The sequence below is a fragment of the Phycodurus eques genome, chromosome 11 (genome assembly GCF_024500275.1).
Source record: "Phycodurus eques isolate BA_2022a chromosome 11, UOR_Pequ_1.1, whole genome shotgun sequence".
Lineage (NCBI taxonomy): Eukaryota > Metazoa > Chordata > Actinopteri > Syngnathiformes > Syngnathidae > Phycodurus > Phycodurus eques.
The window spans coordinates 10,880,684-10,906,508 of record NC_084535.1 but is presented as its reverse complement, the minus strand read 5'-3'; the positions used below and the strand labels follow the sequence as shown (position 1 = coordinate 10,906,508).

Genomic DNA, 25,825 nt, shown 5'->3' with positions numbered 1-25,825 from the left:
TTGTCAGTCGTCAAGTGTTTATTTTCTGAGACGAGTGAATATAAAACTCCAGACAAATAATTGAAATATGACGCTCCACATTCACAAGCTCCTTAACCACAAAGCACAACAATGATAAGGAAAATGTCAAAGTTGACTAAATTATCGAGATTACATGGCATGGCGTGATATGTTGTGGCACTTTTGGCACATTTAAATTCTGCATTGTTGAAAATTATTAAACTTTTGACAGATGAACCAGATATAACATATCTGCCCATGTAGGCACATCTATAATATATATATTTTAAAAATATAAAGCTTTTTCTCACATGTAATGCATAGGAACTCCTAGTTTAACTCAAATATTCAGTATGTAGAAAATATAAAAGCTTTTGTGTGGCTATTGTATCCCAAGTGTCCATGTGAGGTTACAGCATGGTAAACATTGCATAGAGGACACTGGCATGGCATGAATTTTTGCAGCTTGTGTATAGTGTATATTGCTGTGACAATAGAAAGCCAAAACGGATTACAATTGAAGGCACATGAAATGTGATCGCTTCAGTCACTGCCGCCACACAGCTTGAGAAGGAGCTTCTTGTAGTCTCCTGATGTGTCTCCCTGTTAGGAGATTGGAAACTTGTTTTTGTATCCAACATGGTTACTTTGTTTTCATTTATCCATGGTGGTTGCCGATCAAACTCAGTAATAATACTTACGGAGATGTCCGTGTACAGTGACTTGCCATAGTTTCTCACATATTCCTGGCGGATATCCAGCATGTCGACCTCAGAACGGGACACCATGATTCGGATGAGAGTGGTGTCTTTAGTACCAGCCCCCTAAGCACACGCACGCACGTAATGAGAATGAGTGAAATAGTGACATTCTATGGCTGAAAAGATTAATTGAATAGCTCGAATAAATCGATTACAAATACGTTTCTGCAAAGTCTCCCCCTCAAAGCTTCACAGGGCTCATCTTTCCACACAGACTAATGTTACTGCAGGCACAGGCGTCACGCCGTGTAGAAATAAGTTGGCACGATGGCGGCGAGCCAACAGAGAATGTCCAAAGTTTGGGACACACCTAATGTGCAATGTGTCTACTGCTAGGCAGAATTGTTTTTTACACAACAGCACGACTACCTTTGCTGACACAAGGTAACAAACATCTCTAGCTAATTTACCACCTACCACCGCTACTTAGGACGTGTTGTAATGCAAGTGGCTAGACACAGCCGCCTGTACGCTCTCAATAGTTGGCTATTGTCGGTGAACATTGATGATTGCAAAACATTCCTGATTTAAGCGTGTTTTTTTTTTTAACAATAGTATTGCAGTGACAAAAGATCATTCATATCATGATTGACTAGTCAATGTCAACTAGACTTTCATCACATTAGCGTCACTGGAAACAAAATAAATAACATTTAAAAAATTTTTAAAAATCTAAAGTCGTGCAACCCTAAACACATACATGTACATTCAGAATATGCCTCACCTTCATGGCCTTGTAAAGCCGCTCAGCAAAGTAGGCTGGTGTATTCTTAATACACTTCACTGGAATAGAGAACATACACTGTTAACACTATATACTTGCCATTTAATAGCAAGAGAACAATAACTATCATTACAAGATGAAAACACAACAACCTTAAAATATATTACAACAAAACTGGAATATCATGCAACATGCACACTGCAGTGCACACAATGAAAATCCATTTGTAAAAAAGGTAAAATTGCTGTAGATTGATACAAATGAAACAGTAGTACAGTACCATAACCCTGATGGTAAAAAAAGAAAGAAACAAACAGGGCATCAATCATCTGGAAAATATTTTACACATAAATGCTGCATCCATGATTCAGTGTACACATACTAAACATGTCATTAACTGGTTATGCAAAACAAATCTGTGTTCATAACACAATGTGGGCAGGATGACAACACTTGATGTTTTTTTTTCTTCCCCTCTTACCCACAGCCAACATGCCACTCTCCAGATCTCCTGACATCTCCCTGCTGATGCTTTTCTCGATATCCCTGCCACACATCTTCTGGTACTCCATAAAAACTACATGCAACACAAAAATAAATTGAGACTTGAGATGAAAAGGTATTTTTAAATAAAATAAAAAAAAAAAAATTTAATATCACCATTATAGTGACCAAAAGGCTCACGGTTATCGCTATTAGCATGATATATTAAATAAAATTGACATATGAATTGAGTTTAAACATGAAATATAAATAAATATGCATACATAGCCAAGAGTTATTTAAAAAAAAACACGACCGGAACACATGGTCATCGTTGGTGCAGTGAAAAGAAAACATTTTAAACTGAAGACATTGACATCCCTTGTGTTTACTTTAGTGCCTACCTGTCTTGAGATGGCCTTTACTCCTGGCGCATAGGATGGCGTTAAATTTGGACTCATCCGTCCCAAGCTTGTTCTCCCCAGCGGCATACAGGGCCTAGGAGGAGAGCGGCAAATGTATGTACATGCATGACGATAGACAAAATGGTTATGAATTTGTATAAATCAGATTGTACCTGAGCGTCTTGCTTGGCCAGTGAAAGGTCGACATTTGGTCTTTCATCACGATTACCCTATGGGGGGGGGGGAAACCCGATTAAGTCTCCCTGCAGTTGCAGAGAAATATTTTCATTCAAAAGTTTCATTGTTGTACCTGTGCAAGAGAGATCAGGAGTCTACGGAAGTGTCCTGAGGTGTCACTGCTGATGGCATCCTCCATAGACTTCTTGAATTCTAAATTGAGGCGATGAAGTGAACCACACGACCAACTGATTGTAGAATATTTGCTTGTACGATCACTATTCAACTGTGCCTCGAAAATTTGTCAGTTTTAGTCCCAAACAATTAAATCAAATAAAACGACTACCGCTGGAGCAAACATTTGCCATATCTTATTATTTTAAGGAGGATTCGACTTTGGAGTTTACAGTGTAGCAAAGGACCACAACTGATCTTTTCAAGGAAGTATATCTCGATTTGTCTGAATGTCTGCCTCCTGTCAACACGCACACACCTGGATTTTGACAATATCAATCAAACTGTGAACATGGCAATTGGTCGTAAACCTGCCGGCTCAAAGGGTCTCACCTGTTTTGTAAAGACGAGCTATCTCCTTGATTTCGGCGTTGGAACGAGACGACAGGATCTCTATCAGACAGGCTTCATCGGTTCCAGCACCCTGCGGGAAACACGTGGCAAAATATAATCTCATCCTGTGGCTTTGTCGGAGCACAGTCTTCCTGTCTAGTAAGAAATCATTATTCAAACTGACAACAGAAGCCATTTCCCAAAATACTTTCATTTCATGCCATTGCTAGATTCTTTGAAAATTATAGAAGCAAAAAAATTCCATTTACAGTGTTGCCCTGAGATACGAAATTTTACACAACAGCACGACTAACTTTGCCGACAAGGTAATATAAACATCTCTAGCTAATTTAATACAGCCTTTGACTTGTAAACGCAAACTTGAGATACGAGCGCTGCATGGTGCGAGTGAACTCACAGTTTGACAAATAGTAAACAATTAAGGCTTTATGCTGTTTAATGCCACTCCCAGTTGAAGTTTACTGTCAAACTAAACATCAAACACAGATCACCAAACAATGTTGCCTTAAGAACAGACTGCAAGCTTAATGCTAACATATGCAGTGGACTCCCGCTGTTCGTGAGGGATAAGAAAATCCACAAATAATTGACAAGCATTAGAACTGCATTGAAAAAAATAAATACAAATTTTGTCAAAAAAAATTCTTGAATAAGCGGGGATATACCACCAATAAGCTTTTTCGGGGTTGGTTCTCCCAAAGGCTTAATTTCATTTAAAAACCAAAAATAAATACATTATATATTCGAAATAAATAAATAAAATAAAATAAAATAAATAAATAAAAGCCCTCCACTTTGCCATTGCTTGTTTGGTCATCTGAAATAATATGTATTGAATATATACTGTGGATTGATAAAGCCTTAGGGTGGGAGTGTTTACCTTGATGGCATTATGGATCTCGGAGGCATCAAACTGAGCCGGGCTCTTCAACAAGGCCATGACCAGCTTCCTAAAGTCGCCTGACAGTTCAGAGTGGAGGTCCTTAATCAGATCCTGAAAATGGAAACAAGCTTGGAATAACTGAAGTCATTCATCAATTACTAGAGCTATGGAAAACAAACTATAATGAGCTCTGAGTGTGTCCTCCAACCCTCTTTCCATTTTGCTGGCAGCACCTGTCATCCGCTTGTCAACACAGGCTAAGCCTACGCTTGACTTTCTATATGGAGAACGCTGTTTAAACACCTGCACTATTTTAAAAACTGTGGATTTTCTCATTATAGAAACAGGCAGCCGTGGCCACACTAAATTAGCATTAAGAATAAACATAGGTTTACCTTCCCATAAGATGTTTTGTAGGCACGGAGCAGAGGAACACGCTGCTTGTTGGAGCGACTCCCCAGCAAGTCAATGATGGCCTGCTCATCAGTTCCTGCACACACAAAAGTACACAATGTCAGCTAGCGCTTGAGTTGATTACCCAGATATAAATGAATACATAAATACATTTAAATGACATTTAATAACAATCCATATTCATGCTAAACGAATACTGTTATGTACTGTATCAATTAGGGGTAAGCAAAGCAAATTTATTTATACAGCGCATTACATACATAAGGTAACACAATGTGCTTTACATGATTAAAAGCATTTAAAAAGGAAGAAAAAAACAGCTTTTAAACATTTAAAACAAAGAGAAAAAATAAAACTAAAAGTGCAATTAAAACAGTGTACAGTGCAAGAAATATCATTTCAAAGTGGAAATGCTCTAAAAAGCATGAGAAAAAAAGAACAATTTTTAACCTGGACTTAAACATATTCACCCTTGGGGCTGACGTCACTTCTGTTGGCAACTTATTCCATTTGTGTGCAGCATAAAAGCTAAATGCTGCTTCAACATGTTTGCTTTGGACTCTGTGCTCCATGATTTGACCTGAGTCTGTCGATCTCAGAGCCCTACTGAGTTTACATATCATTAGCATTTCTTTCATGTATTCAGGACCTAAACCATTTTGTGATTTATAGACCAGTAGCAGAACTTTAAAATCTATTCTAAAGCTGACTGGGAGCCAGTGTAAAGACTTTAGAATTGGAGTAATATGCTCTGACCTCTTTCTTTTGGTCAGAACCCGAGCTGCAACATTCTGAATGAGTTGCAGCTGTTTAATGCTCTTTTTGGGGAGTCCAGTCAGAAGACCATTACAATAGTCAAGTCTACTTGAGATAAAAGCATGGATGACCTTCTCCTGGTCTGCTTGGCACATGCAAGCCTTCACTCTGGATATGTTCTTCAGAAGGTAGAAGGCAGTTTTAGTAATTGATTTGATACGACTGTTGAAAGTCGGGTTGGAATCTATCAGTACACTAAGGTTTCAGACTTGGTCTTTGGTTTTTAAAGAGAGTGACTCCAGGTATTTTTAACAGCAATTTAATCCTCTTCTTTATTGCCCAAAACAATTCGCAGTTTTTTTGTGGTTTAATTGAAGAAATGTTCAGGTATGACTAGATAATTATTATTATTTTTTTTTACTTCTTCCTACTCCTTAGAACGTAAACTGTGCTCAATATCTATCGATATTCTTTTCTTCCAAGTTTTCTTTGACTTTCTATTATAGCTTGTGTTACATGTTCTTTAACATGTTCAATAACAAAACAAAAGAATAATAGCCGCTTTTATACTTCTTGTAAAAGTGGGGGACAAAGTCAACCTGAAAATGTTACCCCTTCCAGATGCAGTAACACAGCTGTAAAAGAGGTGGGAGGACACCTGTGGTTAAGGAAACTTTAGACAGGAGTGCAAAGTTTAACACGAGACAGTCTGGGTCGAACGACTTTTTTGTAGTCGACACTAAGGTGAGGAAAGTTGAGTCAATGTCAAGTAATCGATGACGTCATTGATATTTTTTGCACTTGTTAACTCCTTTTGATTTTAAACAAGGTGACTCACTTTCGCCGCTCTCCTCAGTTGCACTAGCCCCATCCACCGACTCGTTCATTGTTGTGTTACAATTTACATGGATTGTTGCAAGACTTTTATAAGATCTGTGTGTCTGTGAGACCATGAAGGCCAGAGTGTGATTTGTGATTAGATGGGTGAATTGAGGAGGGGTGACGGGAAAGAGGAAGAAGAGCTCGCCGTATGTCTGCGGAATGAAGGTTTGAGCGAAACACTGGTTATTGGCAACATTAACCATTCATTTTCACAATAAAGAGATTATTGATCACCCACAGCTTGTCTTTGGATTGTCTAAGCAGATGCGACAGTATATTTTCACTGTTGCAGGAGGGCATTTGGTGAATTAGCTGACGTGAGGATCCAGGCTGTTTGTCACCTAGCATTAGCAGATGCCATTTCAGATGGTTCTTCATGGCACTTGTGCTTTTGTTATATTTGAGGATCAACTTTCATTTTTTGAAAGTGACCGTACTACCACTTCTCAAATTTTTAGTAAAATATTTCCACACACTTGAGGCACCGCTGTAAAGTTTGCTGCGCCGACTGACCACGTGTTAATTTGAGCGAGGCATCCATGTTGTTAATGCAAAAACACCTGATAGGCGATTATTTGACTTCAAGCAATGGTCGTCGTGGTGCAGTGGTAAAGTCGATTAGTTGACTCAACCCCTACCAGAGACTCACTTTTCCAACCGGTTCTGTTGAAAACAATTATTGCTGTCAGACAAGTGTTTATATGTCACAACAGAGGCTGGCATCATCACACATCTAATTATGCAATCACACGGAGCCGAGTTGCTGTGTAAAGTGCACACAGTTGGCAGAAATAACAGGTTCTTCGCCGGGTTCTGAGTAAAAACCAGAAGCGGATAAATGGCGGGTTATCTGTTGTGGCTCTAATTTTGTGGGTTCTCTGGATGAAGGCTGGTGTTGGTCTTCGTTTAAAGGAAAGCTCAGACATACTACGCAATGTCTACATTTTCCAATCTTTTCACAAATCTAACAAAATTCACCTGTACCTGTTATACAGAACCCAGTAAAGCGGGATATTGCCATATTATAAGACACACAACGCCAGCGCTAGCATTCGGTACAATATAAATTATACGTAGGACAGCGACAATTGCTTTCAACAGAACAGGGCCATTCAACAGATGTAAGTGCCTGTCCCGGGACCGTAGAATAGCCTAATACACAAGCGAGATCCCAAATCTGTTGCGACACGATTTGCATCCAGTCAAATACCATGAAAATATTTGAGTATGGGTTTGACCGGCATAAAGCAGCTTCACAAAAAGATCCGAGCAACAAGGTAGGAAAATGGAGTTGTCAGTCACTTACCAAAGCCCTTCATGGCCTTCCTCAGGACCTCCACATCTTTGAGTGGGTCCGCTCCAGGAAAGTCCTTGATTGTCCCTCTGAAGCCTTTCTGTGATCACACAAGTGCAACAAAAGGTCATCTTTTTCCAATGTTTCATGGTAAATTTTCTTTGAAACGTGTTGGTTCTTACATTGACAGGTGGGGCTATTGGCATGGCTCCGCCTCCATAGGCTTGCGTCGATGGATTCGGAGAAGGGACCTTTGGGTATCCTGGCATAGGTGCCGGTGCTGCTCCATACCCAGTGGGGTTGGGAGATGGTGCACGAGGGTAACCGGGCATAGGGTGGCCAGGGTATCCCATCCCTGGGCCTTGGGGCATGTTTCCTCCTGGCTGTGGGTACAGGCCATATGACTGTTGGTTAGGGATAAGGACACCGTACCCGCCTGGTGGATAGAAAGCCAGGTACCCCCCTGGGGCATGGGCGTACATGGATGGGTTTGGAGAAAAACACCCTATGCCTTGGCACATCTGGTTGGCCTGTAATTTGGAAAGATTGGCATTCCATAATATGGGCGAAGATGCATAAATGACGTACTACTACTACTACTCAATATGTAAATGCTTATGACATGTATCCAAGCAAAGTGTGGCCATGCTATGCAGTGAAACAGGAATTCTTACATCACAAATACAAACAGGAAAAAGAATCAGAAAAGAGAAAGGATTAAAAATTGCACAACATGGGCAAGCTTGCGAGGTATGGATGATAATTTCATGATGTTGATGTTTATTCTTCTCATGCAAGAAAGCGAGAAAGATGAGCTAACTAATACAAAAAAGCAATGCTGAGGTTTTCTTTGTAGGATGCAAACTTCAAGAACAGACTTACCGTAAAGTGTCAGGACGTAATAGTCCAGTTATGGCTGCACAATTCATTCTAACTGCAATGCTCAATGCAATCATCTCATCATGTAGCATTACATACATATTAAAACACGTTTTTAAGATGTAGGAGCCTTTCTTAATAATGTAAACTTACCATGCCATATCCGGGGTTGGTGAGGTTGTCCACACCTATGGAGGGATACCCGCCAGCTGGCCCACCTCCCCAGCTGCCTGCAGCACAAAACAAACATTCAACTGTTACCTACATTGCACTGGCTGCTGAAAACCTAAAAATGAACAATATTAGATTGGAACAATAAATGGAGAAATGACTCCTCTTGCTGGAACTTTCCGACTTGTCAACATGTGTGAGACAGTGTGTTTAACTCAGAATGGGAGCACTGTAGAAGTGAAAGACAGCAGGAGTAAAAGAAGACTGTGCTACTTGTGTCTCTTAGCAACAGGAGAGGTTTGTTTGCTTTGGGAAAGTGTAGGAAAAAAACGTCCTGCTGGCTATTTTGAAAAAAAAAAAAAAAAATTTGGGGTAGAATTGTGTGGCGAGCAGTCAGTTCCCCGCCCTTGCCTTACCTTGCGGAGGTGCCGGTGGATAGCCTCCCGCCTGGGGTGGGTGGTAGCCTCCCGCCTGGGGCGGGTAGCCCCCCGGCTGGGGCGGGTAGCCTCCTGCCTGGAGCGGGTAGCCTCCGGCCTGGGGCGGGTAGCCTCCCGCCTGGGGTGGGTAGCCTCCCGCCTGGGGTGGGTAGCCTCCCGCCTGGGGTGGGTAGGCACCAGGCTGAGGAGGGTAGGCACCTGCTTGGGGTGGGTAAGCACCAGGTTGTGGTGGGTATCCACCGGCCTGAGGAGGGTATCCAGGGTAGCTCATGGCTTCAAAGACAAAAGAACACATTAAGTGAATTAGAGAGTCGGAATATTATATGTTAATGTTCTTCTTTATGTTCTTGGTCTCAAGACTATATTTGAATTCTCCTAAGTTTCAAATATAAAAAAAAAAAAAAAAAAAAAAAAAAAAAAAAAAAAAAAAGGCTTTACTTTTATTTGATAATTTGTTCGGCTCAGAGGGGCCAGTTCTTATCGTGAAGGCTCCAACCCACTTCCCCTGGGAAAACCACTTAATTTTGAGCATTACCACAACCATATGATTGACATACATTTCAAAACAACTGCCTAAGTGTACCACCACCATATAAAATTATATGGTGGTGGTACACTCAGTAGTCGACTGGTTAGCACATCTGCCTCACAGTTCTGAGGACCGGGGTTCAAATCCTGACCCCGCCTGTGTGGAGTTTGCATGTTTTCCCCGTGTCTGCGTGGGTTTTCTCCGGGCACTCCGGTTTCCTCCCACATCCAAAAACATCCACGGTAGATAGATTGAAGACCCTAAATTGCCCTTAGGTGTGAATGTGTGCGCGAATGGTTGTTTGTTTATATGTCCCCTGCGATTGGCTGGCGACCAGTTCAGGGTGTACTGTACAATAAGGCAAAAAAAATAATCTTCACGCAGAAAAACTTATTTACACCGCTCAAGTACATTAAAATTTTATTTGCCTCATTTCTTTGCTTTTTTGTTCTGGCCTCCAATTTGAGACAGGCCCATCTCCACCTAGACCTGATGCCTGCTTCAAGCTTTGCCACATGAATAACATCCTCTTGTTTAAGCAATCTCATTCTGGAAAAGAATTGACAAAAATCATTGTCTGTTTTACCAACTTCAAAGGCTAATCCCAAATGAGTCCTCCAGGAAAATATTAAGTACAATATTTTTATGTTTTTATTGGCCATATCTGAATTTGAAGTTAGTTAATTCTGTGTTGTGACATAATCCTTAACAGCGCTCTGTCGCTTAATACATTTAAAATCAGTAAACTAATTAGATAATTGTAGCCGCGTTTCCTAATTAATACAAAATGTACTAGCGGATCAGCTCTTGCCGCCGATGTTACGTGTGCTTTGCGGTTCCACTTGGGACCACAACCAGGGCTCTGACCCGCAGCACCTCAATGCGAAAATACAAAAGACCAGCGCGACAAATACCACACTGGCTGATCTGATGAGCAAAAATGTTGCTTAAACGTAAGAGTAGCAATAGAGGATGTCCGCTTCAGAGGTGGGTAGAGTAGCCAAATATTCCCCTCATGTAAGAATACTGTTACTTGACAATAACGTGACTCAAGGTAAAAGTAAGTAGTCCTCCAAAAAAATTACTTGAGTAAGAGTGAAAAGTACGCAATGAAATTATTACTCAAGTACTGAGTAAATAGTGAGTAACTTCAGATTTTTTTTTAACCACAGCATGAACATCAATAATAATAAAAAAAATAAAAAAATACAAAATAAAATGTGAATGTACAAATTCTCATGTTACTGTACGTGTGTATGCACAGTTAAAAAAAAAAAAAAAAAAAAAAAAAAAATATGTCTGCTATTTACTGTACGGTGTTTTCTCAAGTTATAAGTTGAGCTGAAATATCCACGTTTGGGCAGATGGTGCCAGACAAATACTATAATACATGAAAGCTGTTGTTTTTTGTTCGTCTAAATGTAAACGAGTAGCGTGCCGTTGCCTTCATGGTGACGACGACCTTCCCAACATGGCCCCCACGTACACATGATGATCAGCGGGGCAGGCTTATCTCGTGTGAATACCTATGTCCGGGAAGCCCAATGGAAGACGTCGTGTGAGGTCATGTGACTTTCTTGTGTCCTTTGATTGGTGAACTCGACTTAAACGTCACTAGCGCTTAAACTGGATGACGCAAACAGCGCCCGATGCGGAAGTCGTAGTCTCGCGCACGAAATAGTTGATAAATAAGCAATAATTGAGAAATAAAAGTAGCGAGAGACATCTAGATCATTGTAACGGAGTAAAAGTACCGTTACTTCTTAACAGCAGAAGCGGCGGAAGTGTTTTTTTTCTGATCTCGTCGACTCCTGTGACTTCGACCGCACAGGCGGAACCTCAGGCCGCATATTAGTCCGCCGTGAAGTAATATTCACAATTACATATGTGTGTGGATATGTGGAATGGATCTAGCTGCCAGCGTTCAAGGAGTACGAAACAGTCTATGACGTCAGTGACGGCGACTGCAAACCCCAACCCCAGGAAAAACTCATCAGATCTATACGATTTACATAAATGGTCTATTTTGAGTTCAAAACGGCGTATTTCGCCAAAAGGCGACTGATTTGCATGTATGTACTGTACTTGTTATCATTTGTTATTAAGGTTAAGTGTTTTACTGTTTTTACCGTGAGTCCTCGTCATTTAAGTTAAGAGTACCGGGTATTTTATTGTTTTAACATTTTCATATAACAGGGTTATTTTTGAAATTTGTATCTCAGCCAAGAATGTTAAAATAACACTTTAAAAAAAGTCTGTACAGTTAATTAAGGTTTTATGATGGGGACAGTTTACTCTGCAATGAATTGCTGGTACTTTTATTTCCTATGGGTAAAAACTGTTTCTAAATGCGAATAAATTTGAGGTCGGCCAGCATCCTGGAACAGAAACTTGTGAGTTTGCACAGTATTGTAACTCAACCAATTCCAGGACCAAACATTGGAAAGAAACGCATAAAACAAAAGTGCACTACACTTCTCTCGGGTAAACTTTAAATACATAGACAGAGAAATGTGGAAATATGCTTTTCTTCTCAGACCACACCAAGCTATGCTTGTATTGGATTTTTTGCCTAATTCCTATTCATGCTATTTTCAGAAATGTTACTGTTAAAAGCATTATTTCAAGCATCCATTTTCTATACCGCTTGCCCTCAATCGGGTAGCGGGTGCACCTATACCAACTGACTTTAGGTGACAGGCAGGGTACACCCAGGAATGGTCGCCAGGATTTACAGACAAACATCCTTTCACACTCATGATTTTCAGTCTTTAATTCAAAGGACCTATAGCGTCTAGATGGCCTTCATTTCACTAAAAAATTCTCTATGCATATTTTTCTCAAAAATATGAAGCTGGCAGTCATTTTCAATAATAATCTGTTTTGGAGCAATTAGTAAATAACAAATTGCCTTTGGAACACCCCTTTTTCATTGCCAAAATCGATAGATTTTCAGAGGCAGAAGTGGGGAAAAATGTCACTGCATTGCCGCCGATGTGGCAAATAATTTACTCTAGTTATAAAGTAGCAGTATTTACTCATATTTTATACATCGTTGTTTTCGGGCGGAAGACCCCACTTCCAAAATGACAACTTTTTCAGGGTTCTATTTTCCAAACACTGCTTTTTATTATTTTTTTAATATACCTTATACTACTGTCATATACTGCTGCACACTCAAGACCAACAACGTCAAGCCCAAAATTTTGTTCAATTGCTTATTTAATATGCTAGAAAGTGGCAAATTTATTAGGCATTCAGTCATTGACTAAAATGGCAGGTATCATGGTGCCCGACTGGTTAGCACATCTGCCTCACAGTCCTGAGGACCCCGGCCTCGCATGTGTGGAGTTTGCATGTTCTCTCCGTGTCTGTGTGGGTTTTCTCTGGTTTCCTCCCACATTCAAAAACATGCATGGTAGGTGGGATTGAAGACTCTAAATTGCCCAAAGGTCTGCATGTGAGTGTGAAATGATTCGTTTGTCTATATGTGCCCTGCGATTGGCTGGCGCCGAGTTCGGGGTGTGTCCTGCTTCTCGCCCAGAGTCGACTGAGATGGGCGCCGGCACACCTGCGATCCTAGTGAGGATAAGCAGTATGGTAATTGGATGGATGGATGATTAAAATAGCACAAAAATGGTGCGAAGATGGCTGGTGCAACCACTAACCGTGCACATCAAAGTCCGCAGTCTTGCCAAGCCCTTGACGGTACAAAAGCCTTTAGTATGAAAGCAACCAACTGTGTAACATCACATTACCGTATTTTCACGACCATAAGGCGCACTTAAAATTCGAATTTTTTCTCCAAAATGGACAGGGCACCTTATAATGCCTTATGTGTGCACTGAGTTCCAAAATCTGTAAATGTTGTTGTGTGATGAGCGCTCCACTTGACTGACTGACGGAGCATTTCCTGCTGACCTGCTGCTTATATAGAGGAAAGGCGGACCTGACTGAAGACATCATGCGGATGTTAAAGCCGGAAGGGCGCGCATGAAAGAGGACGTTAAAGACACGCCCCCAGTAGGTATATAGCGCCAATGGATGGATGGATAGATGGATAGATAGATAGATAGATACCTCTTAAACCTTCCCCCAAGGCTAGAAGTGTTAACTACAGCACTATACTAGCACTACAGGATCCAGGGAGGGAGATAATTCTCCAAAGGATATTTTTGTATCCTTCACTCATCTTATGTCAGGGATGTTTCTTGCAGGCTTTTCTTTTCTGCATTTACATGGAATCGGATTTGTGCCAAAAAGATTCACACAAAACATTTTAAAACGCAAACGCAATGACGGCTTTTGCGTTTGCTTTTAATTTTTTTCGCTTACGTTTTTGTTTTTTCCTCGCTTACGTTTCAGTTTTTTTCGTTTACGGTTTCAGTTTTACGTTTCTGTTTTTTTTTCACTGACGTTGATAGTAATGTAATCATCATAAGATGATAAAGAAATGTCGCCAGTGGCCATATAGTGTAGAGTACGGACGGGTTAGTTTGGTAGCTAACGTTAGCAATATAGCTAACAATATTTAGCGTCTAAATTGTTAATAAACTGTGGCTGTGCAGTTCTAACATGTTACTAGCATAATGTTACAACATCACTTCTTCCTAGTACAGCATTGACAACATATACGATAGATACTTACACTTCTTTAAGGTGATCGAAAATTGAATCTTGGATTCTTAACGTTGGCTCTGCTGCTCACTGTGATGCGGGAAATTTTTTTTTTAATTAAAAAAAATAAAAATAATCACATCCAGGGGCATTAGCTGTCACTCAAAACAAATTAGCCAATGAGGACGCATTCCTCATAAAGCCCTCCCACCCAAGAGGTTTCTGCCAAAAGTCAGCGAAAAAAAACGAACGTAAAACTTGAAAAAGGAAATGAAAAAAAAACCTAAAATGTAAGCGAAAAATGTTTTTAAAAAACCTAAGAGAAATAACGAAAACAACTGAAACGTAATCGGAAAAAAAACAAAAACGTAAGAAAAAACTGAAACGTTAAAGTCGTCAATTGCGTTTGCGAGTTAAAACGTTTTGTGTGAATCTTTTCGGCACAAATCTGATTCCATACAGTTACCTTCCTTGAAAAGTACGGAACTTTAACTATTGTATAAAGGTCTGCTTGTTCCGTGTATGACATCACTGGACTTACAAGCAGCATACACAGGTCTTTTCTGTTTTCAACTGGACAAACGTTAAAAATAAGCACGGAGGAAAGCCATCTAAATGTGTATATATGTCTTTATGTGAAATACACCATTTTGACCACTACAAATCACATTCCCACATTGAGTAGTTGCAAACGATAGTACAACAGTAGTGTATTGACACGTAAGTGTAAAAATAAAGGGGACAAAACTGCAGTCCTGTTAATACCACAGAATAGTGCAACGTCCTTATTGGAGCCTCCCATTTTATTGTGGTCATAAGCGAGGAAATAAACTGACAATGGCTAACTTAAACACACAGCAGATAAGCTTGGTCGCGCTAGCCCAACTGTGCCTCGGGCTAAAATAAATGACTTGAGATTTTACTAAATTATATCGTCACCACACAGTTAGACGTCTTCAGTAGAAGACGCTGACGAAAAAAAGAGCTAAGGCTCAGTTTAGCCGTACAGTGTTTAAGTTCAGCTAAAGATAAACATGCAGTGGTCGAGGTAGCGAGGAGGGTACATTAAAAAGAAAAATGGTAACGTTACACCGCCAAACGACTCACAAAAATAGTCGCCAACTCTCCAGAGATAACTTGTCTGTTAGTATTTCGAAGCCATTGTCCTAAACCAAATGTAAGAATTGGAATTGGGGACTTACTTGGGGCCTGTTAGCGTTCTTCTTCTTGGTGCTCGCCGCCGAGTCGTCTTGCTGCTGGTGTGCGTTTCGACGTTTCAGGCTTACAGCGGGTGTGGGTGGGTCACTCAAGACGGTTTCCATCTTGAGCAGAAGACCCGCCCATCCATCGTTGTGTCACACTTGTGCTGCCTGTCACGCCGCTGTCATAACGTGGCAACGACAAACACAATAAACAACGCGTTTTTTTTTTCCACTCACGGCGTGCATACGTAAATGGTAATTAGGCATGTGAAATATGACACGGTCGCGCATAGTAATGTTCCACGACGTGATTTTGACACAATAGTGTTGCTTCCTAAAACTTAGCACCGCCTGTAGAAGATAACCACACATAAAAGCGAATCAAACAACAGTTGTTTACGTCGTAAAGGGCGAGTAACTTTAATTGTCAGAGTCACTAAATACTATGCTTTTCAAAATTGAGTTGAAAAGCGTTGTATTATTATTAAAAGTGAAAGTTACATGGTTTCATTTGTACTGTACGGTCCAGTACTGTATGGTCGATGAAATACGCCACTAGGGGGAGCCATTGGGAAGGCTTTAACGTCTGGCTGATTCAGCGGGTTTATGTAAGTTAAAAGTCACTAAGATACAGAATTTATCGTTTTGTTTTGATATCCGTCAAAATTGGGGACTGTATTTTAACGGGAAGTTTGAAAACCAAAACAACAACAAAAAACACCCTTCACAGATAAAATCCCATCGTCGTGAATTTTAACTTGAAATCTTTGACTCATTCACTGCAGGTTCTTCACGTTGACATGGATATTTCAATTCAATAGCCGTCATTGGCAGTGAATGACTTTTAAAAACAACTGCAAGTAAGCTTGCTCGCTAGTGTGATAACTTAATTTGGTGGTGGTGGTGGTTGTGGGATTCCAAGAACAGATTTGGCCGAGGAAGGATTTGACTCGAAACGCCAACATGAATATTCATGAGCCCCGAGCGCTGATTGGCCAACGTCATCTGCGGACTCGGCGGCGTCCTCATTTAATATTCAAAGCGGCTCTCTCGGCCCCGCTGCAATAAAGGCAGTAGCGACCATGGGGAGCAGGGGGGGAACTTTTTATACTGACATGTTAGCACTATGACTTTTGACTAAGACTTAACTGGGGCCAGGCTCCGGGCGTGAGGAGCGTACAAGGGCTCTTTTTTTTCGGGATCAAAAAGGAGGACTCGACTTCTCGCCCCGAGGGGGGAAAAAAAAAAATCACCAAGAAACGAGTTCCATTGAAAGTATACGCGGCGGCAAGTCGAGTTCAGCCCTTTGGATTGAAGATGAGCTTATTGTCTGCCATAGACACGAGTGCCTCCGTGTACCAGCCTGCGCAACTCCTCAACTGGGTCTATCTCTCCTTGCAAGACCCCCACCACCAGACCAGCGCCTTTGACGCCTTCAGACCCGAACCCAACTCTTCCCACCCGGATCTCAACTTCAGCAAGAGTCCTGCCTCGGCCGAATTGAGCTCTTCCCTCAACTCCAACTATCTCAACAACTTCTTTCAGCTGCAGCGCAATGAGGTGACATATATGTGTAACAGTCTTCATTTTGTGTCTGTTTCAAGTAACCGAGTTGGATACATGCGTGGAATCTTAGTGCACGGACTATTCTGGTAGGATACACCCGCTGTGATCATTTTCATATGGACCATGACTGCAGCCAGCCGTTTTGGGGGTGTTGTTAGGAAGTTTTCGCAACATTATCCAACGAGAATTAGAATTCCTATTATAATTAACTCACCCTCAAGTTTGAAATTCCATTCAGAAAATTACCTACAGCCTTTTGACTCCTCAAATGCACGCTGTGAAATGATGACTTTTGCATATATACTATTTAAAGTATGCAGATTTTGTTCGAAGTGTCAACGACGAATTAAGAAAGTGGTGGTGGGAAACCAAAAGACCATACTAAATTGCTGAAAAAAAATATGATGAAACAATCAGATCAATGTTTAGTATTCTGTTTATCTCGAATTTGTGGGTTAAATGTGCTTCAGAGGTTTCATTAATTTGCATAATTGCAGGGCGGGCCAAACTAAATCCCCTCATGGGTCGTATATGGCCCGCAGGCCGTAGATTGCCCACCCATGTCTTAAGTCATTTTATCCAAGTCTCAAGTACATCCAAGTTTCAAACAGGAAACAAATCCCAATTAATTTGGTGTCACAACTCAAACCCGTTACTGGCATTTTGCACGAAAAACACGGAGACTAACTGAGACTTGGCCCAAAGTGCCTTGCCTTAGGTTAAATGAATTTGGACTACTGTGACAGGCAGGCTGGGCAGGCCACACTTGTCTTTTTCTGACCTCTTCAAATAGACCGAGTCGTGCAAACACAAAATCAACTCGTGTTTGCGTATTGTCTATTTTTGAAGCGCTGTGTAATTTTAGGGACAAATATGCCGCTAATGTATGCAGGGCGCAAACCTGATACTACAAACTGTGCACACTGCACACACACCACTAGGCACACTCAGTGCTTATATTCCTAGTGTGTTTATTACACCGCAGTTTTAACACTCAAAGTAGATGTGCTCGTGTTCTTTATTATGGTAATAGCTATAGACGTCACTGAACATGAAACAGTCCTCTGAAGAATGGGTGTGCATGCAATTGTGTAATGCAATTCAATCCACATGAGAATAACGTGTTTCTCAAAGTGAGCGAGCACGCATACAGGCTGGAAACACTTGAGGGGCACGGGGGATTTTGCAACTTTCTATGCCGATTACGCCAAGCTAAATAAACAACCACAGAGAATTGATGATGAGATGAGTAATGTAGTTGTTTTCAAGACACAAAAGTGCTCAACTAGATGTATCGTTCTGTCTGTTGATAGTTTTACTCCCATGTAGCTTAGTTTTACGTCCATGTAACCTAGACCCAATTCAAAAAGACGGATGCTTATGCAATAAATTGTTACAATCTTTCTGTTTTTATTTCCAGGCTACATTAACCCTAACCAATAGCAGTTTCCTTTGTAACGTCCTGCAGTTTTATGCTAACTCAGGTCACCCACCAGGCACAACAGCTCCGGTTTAAAAACAACAAAGTGTGATTGCCCCCTGATGTGCCGACACCACGATCCTAAATCTGGTAAAACAATGATCTTATCTTATCTTATCTCGCTTGGTTCCACGGGACATTATTTACTGGCTTTTGTAGCGGCTGATGTACATATCCATCACCAAAATCTCGATCCAAACGTGCTCGATCCATCAAACACTCTCACGAAATATTGGCTCACCTAAGAAATAAATTAACAGATTCGCCCCACCCTACTTTTGTGTGAAATCACTTTTGGTTTGCCAGCTGGAGACTGAAAGACCAAAGAATGAAGTTTTGTGTTTGTCAAAGTAGCGCCCCAACAACTGTACTAAGTGAATACACAAACAAGTGTGTGTGCGGTAACGCATAACACAGTAATACCCAGGGCTGAAAGGCATGGCAGATGGAAAACCTGAGAATGGACAGGACCGTGATGCTTGATTTACAGTGACAACATGTAATAAATGAACACGGCCTCAAAGCTGGAGCTAGTTAGAGAGTCCACGGCAAACAGACTGCAGATATATAGATTTGGCATGGAGCTGCGGCGAGGTTGCCAAGTTTTAGGTTTCTGCGCAATGCAACATTAAACAGCAACATTATTTCCCAGACACCGGGCTGGATGCCAAAAAATGCTTGACCCTCCATGATGAGGATGACTTTATCTGTGGATCCCATCAAGCCCACTCACTGCGGCCTTTGCTTTATTGTGGCTTTTCAAGTGTTTGTCATTAGTGGAGTTAAAGGACTACATCTTTTAATGCCAGATGTAGACTTTGTTCAGAAATATGCTAAACCACATTCGTTGGTGAACCATGGACATTCGATAAGACTAAATCCAAGTACTGGATTAAGTCCTATGTCATTTTGTCAAGTTTCATGAAGGTCCAAAGTCTTTTGGTACAAGTCACAAATGAGACCCAAAGCATTTCCAAGTAAGTTTCAAGCAAATCTAAAGTCATTTGGTCCCAATTTAAAGAAAGTCCCAAACCAAGTTTCAAAGTGCTGTCAAAATATTAATTTTGGTTTTCAGGTTAAAAGACTGTCCCAAACCTTTAGTCCAAGTTTTATACAGGTCCCCAATTTTCCCTATTTAGTCTCAAGCTGGTCCCACTACACCTCCAGTATATGAACAACTGCCTGAACCAAGACACAACTCTATCTGTTTCTGGCCTTTACGGAATAACAGACGCGGCCCTGCCAAAAACGCCTTGCTTGACGAAGGGGATCAAATTAATTTTGACTTGTTTTGAATTATTTACAACTTGGATGCAATGACTTTCTTACGACATGAACAAAACCTTTGACATACTCAAAGGTTGCTTGAAAAACGTACCTAAAACTTGCTTGAGATTTGGATGAAAGTGATTTTGGATTTCAGGGGACTGAGAACGAAAGGTCTAAGACTTGCCTCAGACTTTGTCTTGGACTCAACTTGGGACTCGCTTTAGACAATTGATCCATGTGTGATAGTGATTGGCGTTCATAAAATAAATAGCTTTATATTGCCATGGTAAAAGCGAATGAAGCTTGTCATTCTAATCATCAAGTGTAGTTCAAACTTCTCAAGTTCTCTGATGTGCTTTGGGTGATAAGTCAACAGTGACGAGGTGACTCGAGGACAGTTTAGAAGAGTGATGTTCACATGATCCAAATGGCTTTTGTTTAGAATAGAGGAAAGGAAATTAAGATAAGTGGGCTGAATTAATATTCAGATGGCAGTTTCAGTGTTGCAGCTGGGTCAGGGGCATGGTTCGCTGCGTTCTGCGACAACGCAAACTGACCACCGCTTGTTTACCGCCACCACCATCTGGTGACATTGCTGATGTTCCGCAGGCTGGCGAAGGAACATGCCTCCCATCTTGTTTACAATGACTCATCCTCTGTCAAGTCCTGTTCTTCTCCTCTGTGAACCTGCTTAGTATTTTTCCAGCTCATGAGCACAGCTGGGACTCTCGCCAGATGTTCTGAATTTAATGAGAGAAAAGATCTGGGGGCTTTGTTTTTTCTCATTTTTGTTTTTGTCCAGCAGAAATTGGAGAGAACACATGCAAAGCAAATTGCTTATTAAACACAGAATCTTAAAATGTGCAAAAGTGCAATTGCGGTTTATTTCATGATGTTGTATGTACTTATAGTATGTATCAGACAGGCACCATTGAAGTTTGGGTACATATTAAGTCTCTCTCTCCCTAATATTCATGACTTCTTTGGCGGCTTTCCACACCCGGTCCCTTTCAGATGTCCAAACGAAGTCAGTTTGATTATTCAGCTTTTTCTGCGCATACGTGAACACTTCAGATGAACTTAAATCACTCTCAACTTAACAGAACTGTGATGACCTCGGATGGTGGTCTCAGTTACGTGGACTTGAGGTCAATGGGACAGTTTGCTTAACCTGTGCAATGGGAACAGAAAGTGCTCTTGGTTCACCTTTCCCGAAGTGCACCAGAAAGTTAAATTAACTTGCAATGTGAATTAAAAAATAATCTAGTTTCTTTCCTTTTGTTGAATTTCTCTTGTCACACGCAGAGCTGGTCCAAATCAGTTGATGGGTTTGTAAACTTAGAGTAAACGTTTTGTATGTGAGATTGTCCTCTCTAAAAACACGTTTGGTACGTTAACCATGTAATCTGTTGACTACCCGTAGTTATGCAGTGTAAACCCATTTGTTTGTCAGTTGGCTTGGACCGAGGTCTGATCACATTCTCACTACAAGCAAATCACAGCAGAATAAGTTTGGAACCATACCACCACCACTTAGAAGAAGTGGTCTTGGGTCCAGGTGGTTCGGTCTGCACAAATCGAAACCAGTTCAATTATAGTGCTCACATCTGACCAAACAGACAACACCATGTTGGTTGTGTGGGAATAAATTACAGTTTAATTAAAACGCAGTGCAAAGCAACCTATGTACAGACTAGAAATAGTTTACAAACTAATGAGCTGATTCAAATTTGAAAAGATGAACTGTAGGTGTGAAAGCACCCTGACAAGACTGTACTAGTACTGTCAGCACTTAGGTCTAACCTTGTATGTCTCTTCTATTCTGTAGGCCTTAAACAACAATGTGTATAAGAATGTATCACCTTATGGCTCCCTGAACAACATCGTGGATGGACTCAACTCGCTGACGGACCACTTCTCAGACCTTTCCTTGTCATCAGAGCCAAGAAAGCCCAACAAGAGACCGCCGCCAAATTATTTGTGCCACCTGTGCTTCAACAAGGGTCATTACATCAAAGACTGCCCTCAGGTAAGTCCCCTTTATTACATAACCGACAAGCAGAGAGATAAGCATTACACGATCAGTACATGTTATCGTTTCCGTAAAATGACTTATGTGGTGTTTTTCTTTTGATACACGTCTTTTAATTAGTTTCATATGAAAAGCGGATTTTGCCGCAGCCTCTTTCTCTGGCTCTCTCCCTTATGGCTGCCTCTCTCTATCTCTGCTCTGACCTACTTGTAAAACAGGCTGGCCTCTGTCTTCGAAAGTCATGTGTACAAGTGTGTGTGTATATTTGTGCGCTGGCCGTCCTCTTACTGCGATGCGTTCAACCGGCCGCTAGGAATCATCTGTGATAACTGCTCTAATAAACCAGTCAGGCTAGTTCAAGGGTTAAGTTTGTGTATGGCTGCGTGAATTCATCATTTAATAGTTCTGAACACGAACAGCTGTCCTCTCTGATTTAGCCAAATGGATTTCATGTATCTGCTCCATTTTTTCATGCTCATCTCTGATTATTTTATAATGCATCTTCTTTGGCCCCAGCTGCTTGTCATGACCCCAAGGACTTCTCATCACCACTCATCCATGAAAGCATATAGAAATGAATGTTTTTAATCATCAGCCTTAAATGGGCCAATCTTTAAATCAAAAGGCAGCTTTTACTTAGATTGTGATGTAACTGGGTTCTCATCAAAAGAAAGAAAATAATCTGACCTACCTGTGTACCTCCAAGTAACAATCAAGTAGAGAACCCTGCAATGACATTCTATTAAAGATGACATATGTGTCTGCTCCACAATTTTAAGCAGTTTCCGAGTTTCTTGATAACATGTCTGTAAATGACATATATGCTTAGGTAATCTTCTCTATGTCACAAAGCTTTATCAACAAACCTATTTCAAGGCGATTTCAAATAGAAGTGGGCTGCAGAGGTGTCAAGGAGAAGAGACCTTAGATTAACCACCTCGACAAGCGTAACAAGGTAATTGTTTACAAAAAGACAGTTGTATGCTTCACTGTATTTCGTCCTGATCTTGGAGCTGATAGTGTTCATTTGTACTTAGTTTTCTCAGCGTTTGACTGCACAAATTGCAAATAAAGTGAAGCCCCTGTTTACTTCCTGTTCATTGAGCTGAGGGACAGCTACAATGTCTGGGACATGCTTTCGTCAAAATACCCCAATGATAAAATCACACACACATACACACCTACACACACACACACACACACACACACACACACACACACACACACACACACATATATATATATCAAATTATATATCACATTTTCTGCCCTCCTTTTTAGACCTGTTCTGAAATCAGCTTGTTTTGAGGTGGTGATCATGTCTCATGCAAATGAAGCCGAGAGTCCTAAAAGTAAGTGCAGCTATAAAGTGTTACCAACGTATCGACTTTGACACTACAGTTTGTGAGTATTCAGACCACTCTAGCATCTCTCCTCCCAAAAAGTGACTAGTGACAAATCTAGCAACCTTTTGTGGTATTAGTGTAGACCTTTGAAAAATTCCTCCCAGTTGCGGTCAGAGCAGGACCTACTGACCGCTGTGAACACAATCAGAAGAAAATGTTAACAGCTTTCACACAGACAGGTTTTCATTAATAGCTCACATAATATTGACTTGCATTTGTAATTTCACACTTGATTTGTGAGCAGGTGTTCTGAAGGAATTAAAAAGTCAATGACTGAGTTACTGGTTTGCATTTAATGACAGAGCTGCAATTTTGCTATACTAGTCGAAAGGTATGACCAGGGGCGGACCCGGGGGGTGGCCCGGAGTGGCCGCGGCCACTCTAGTCTGAAGGTTGGCCATCCCAACGGCCACCTCCCACGTTTTGTGAATAATAGGGAAAATATTTTCTGGTAGAAGTTGGATTCTCCCCAGCAGTCAGATCAGCACTCACCCCGCCCGTTGACAATTGGTTTTCAAGGCCCCCCCCCCCCCCCCCCCCCCCCCCCACACACACACATAGACACACACACACCACCACCACCCTTGTCAACGATTACAATTCCTGTCCACCCCAGAAAAGTTTGGCCACCCCACTTCTCTAAGGATTTTTGTTGTTTTTGAGATGTCTCTCCTTGTAGAGCATCAAGCGAAAGTAACTTCAAATAACTTCCTCGAGGGCATATCAAGATTAGGTTTGCAGGTGTTGCAGGTGTTCACTTTGGTGTCCTACGGTGACCTGTAAAGGCAAACTCCATGGTGAGAAATGGAGCCTAATAATGGTATGATTTCCTTGGTTAAAATATTACTCTAATGTATTTTTCAGTCGGACTCCTGGTTCCTTCATTTTCTCTCCATTCTTATTCTTCTCCCATCGCCTGGGTGAGGTGCAATGGCGAATCCCAGCGCAGTGTTTCTTTTGCATGGAAGAGTAACGAGGAGCAGATGGGAGATTAAAATGCTTTGACTGGCTTTATGACATATGATGGCTGGTCTCAGGAGGTCCGTAAAAGACCTGTGCACTGATGAAATATCTTGTGGACAAAGCCAAACTCCAAAAGTGTGGGAATTAGATCATCTATTGACCACTCTAATGGGGATTTGACCAGGAGTATTTCATGCAACATGTTACATTCACCTACACTTTCCTACAAGCAATGCTGAGATGTGAGCATTAATCAAATGACTGTAATGCTCATCATCGGTGGAAGTGTTCACGAAGTACTACATAATCCAGCGTGTTTATTATCTTTTCCATATCTTTATCAAGCCAGTTCTGAAAACCACATAATGTCTACTTTAGAGTCTGTCCTCTTAAAATGATACATTGAAATGCTGTTTTAAATAAGCCCCGACAATGTCCATAAAAAACCTTGGAATCAATCTTGCCAAAGATGTCAGCATTCCAGGGTCAGACTCAAAATCAAGACTCCTTCTGGTTTTTGTTTCAGCTGTTGTTAAACTGCCAGCAGTAATTCAAAATGCCGCAAAGTCTCCAAACAGCGTCCACACCTACACACTTCATCAACATCCTGATTCTTTAATGCTCTCTTGGGCCTTCTGTCTGTGACTTTACCTTCCAATTGTGCTATATCACATATAGTATTACCTGCCGGTCACCTGTGGTGCTGTCTCTCGTCCCCAATAATATGTGTGACACACATCTTGCAATGATGGCGGTGGCGTCCAGCCAATCGAACTGCTCTAAGTGCTAGAGGACTCTGCATCTTTTTGCACAATTGTTTTTTGTCAATGTCTTTATGTCTCCAAAGTGTTCTGTAAATTGACTGTCTGTTGTACTAGAGCGGCTCCAAATACCGGAGACAAATTCCTTGTGTGTTTTGGACATACTTGGCAAATAAAGATGATTCTGATTCTGATCCATTACACAACATTTGGATTTCGATTTAATCTATATTTAACAGGATTGAGGACGGTACATCCAACTTGTTGTCATTAGGATTTAATTCATGCAAGTGTGTTAACTGCCAACTTGCTGCTGAATGAATAAGGTAATTTTTCTCACAAAACATCTTTTTTGGATCTGGTGTTATTTGATCATACTTGCATTGGAGTTTGAAAATCTTTTCCACTGCTTGGCACTGAGTGGAAGGTAATGAAATAGCTGAGGCCACCAAAGCATTTATGCGTTACTTGAATTTTAAGACCAATTTTTTTGTAATAACATGTTAACAATGGAACCACTAATGGCAGAGTGGAGACAATGGTTTTTGATAGGAAAAACCGCAGGTCTGGCAACCCTGCGCTCCCCTTGGTCACGGGACAGAGGTGTTATGTAAACTGGCTTTTATTCGGAAAATGAGGTCGCTCCCCCAGTCATGAGCAGAATGCCCCTCAACGCCACTGCCACGCCTTGGCCCGCTTCCAAGATGTCTTCCACTTGCACTCATGATTTGCTTCAACTCAGTGGACTAAGCCCTCCGACAGTCGGCCCCACCTCGGATTGATGCACGGGAATGACATATTCTTGCATTTGATGATGAACTCATGGAAAATATATTCATATATTATATATGAGTGGTCTGTTTCTGTGTGTAATTGTCGACATATTGAATGCAAAACTACAGCCACCACCTTAAGGCATTCACTGACATTTAAATTTTTTTTAAAAAAAAGTCAGAATTCCAAATCAGTCATCCACTCAAAAAACAAAACAACTCTCTCAAAATGATGCCGCCCCTCAGGGAAATAAACAAAACATGACAGGAATAAGCTTGCTTTAGAGATGCTATGTCCTAGTGTAATAATAATAATAATAATAATAATAATAATAATAATAATAATAATAATTGTACCGGCATTACCGCATTAC

The 25,825-nt window shown here is 41.0% G+C and overlaps 2 protein-coding genes across 3 annotated transcripts in view; one reads left to right on the top strand and one right to left on the bottom strand.

Moving 5' to 3' along the window:
- Positions 1 to 15,356, bottom strand: LOC133409753 (annexin A11-like). Of its 2 annotated transcripts, none has more exons than XM_061690188.1 (15): positions 15,202 to 15,356; positions 8,833 to 9,126; positions 8,399 to 8,475; positions 7,549 to 7,896; positions 7,379 to 7,466; positions 4,416 to 4,510; positions 4,018 to 4,131; positions 3,117 to 3,207; positions 2,683 to 2,762; positions 2,546 to 2,602; positions 2,373 to 2,466; positions 1,967 to 2,062; positions 1,486 to 1,544; positions 702 to 824; positions 1 to 603 (listed from the first exon to the last, which is right to left on the bottom strand). In XM_061690188.1, the coding sequence occupies exons 2-15, from the start codon at positions 9,122 to 9,124 to the stop codon at positions 544 to 546; spliced, it is 1,674 nt and encodes a 557-aa protein (XP_061546172.1). In that variant the 5' UTR covers positions 9,125 to 9,126; positions 15,202 to 15,356; the 3' UTR covers positions 1 to 543. The 2 variants fall into 2 exon arrangements, with proteins under 2 accessions (XP_061546172.1, XP_061546173.1); XM_061690189.1 differs by having other exon boundaries at positions 7,549 to 7,749; positions 15,202 to 15,350.
- A 914-nt stretch (positions 15,357 to 16,270) lies between these two features.
- The window catches only part of zcchc24 (zinc finger, CCHC domain containing 24), a 44,506-nt gene continuing 34,951 nt past the window's right edge, over positions 16,271 to 25,825 (top strand). Inside the window, exons 1-2 of the mRNA XM_061691025.1 lie at positions 16,271 to 16,761; positions 21,345 to 21,545. Of these exons, the coding sequence (XP_061547009.1) occupies positions 16,519 to 16,761; positions 21,345 to 21,545 (444 nt within the window). The 5' untranslated portion in view covers positions 16,271 to 16,518. The remainder of the gene's footprint in view (positions 16,762 to 21,344; positions 21,546 to 25,825) is intronic.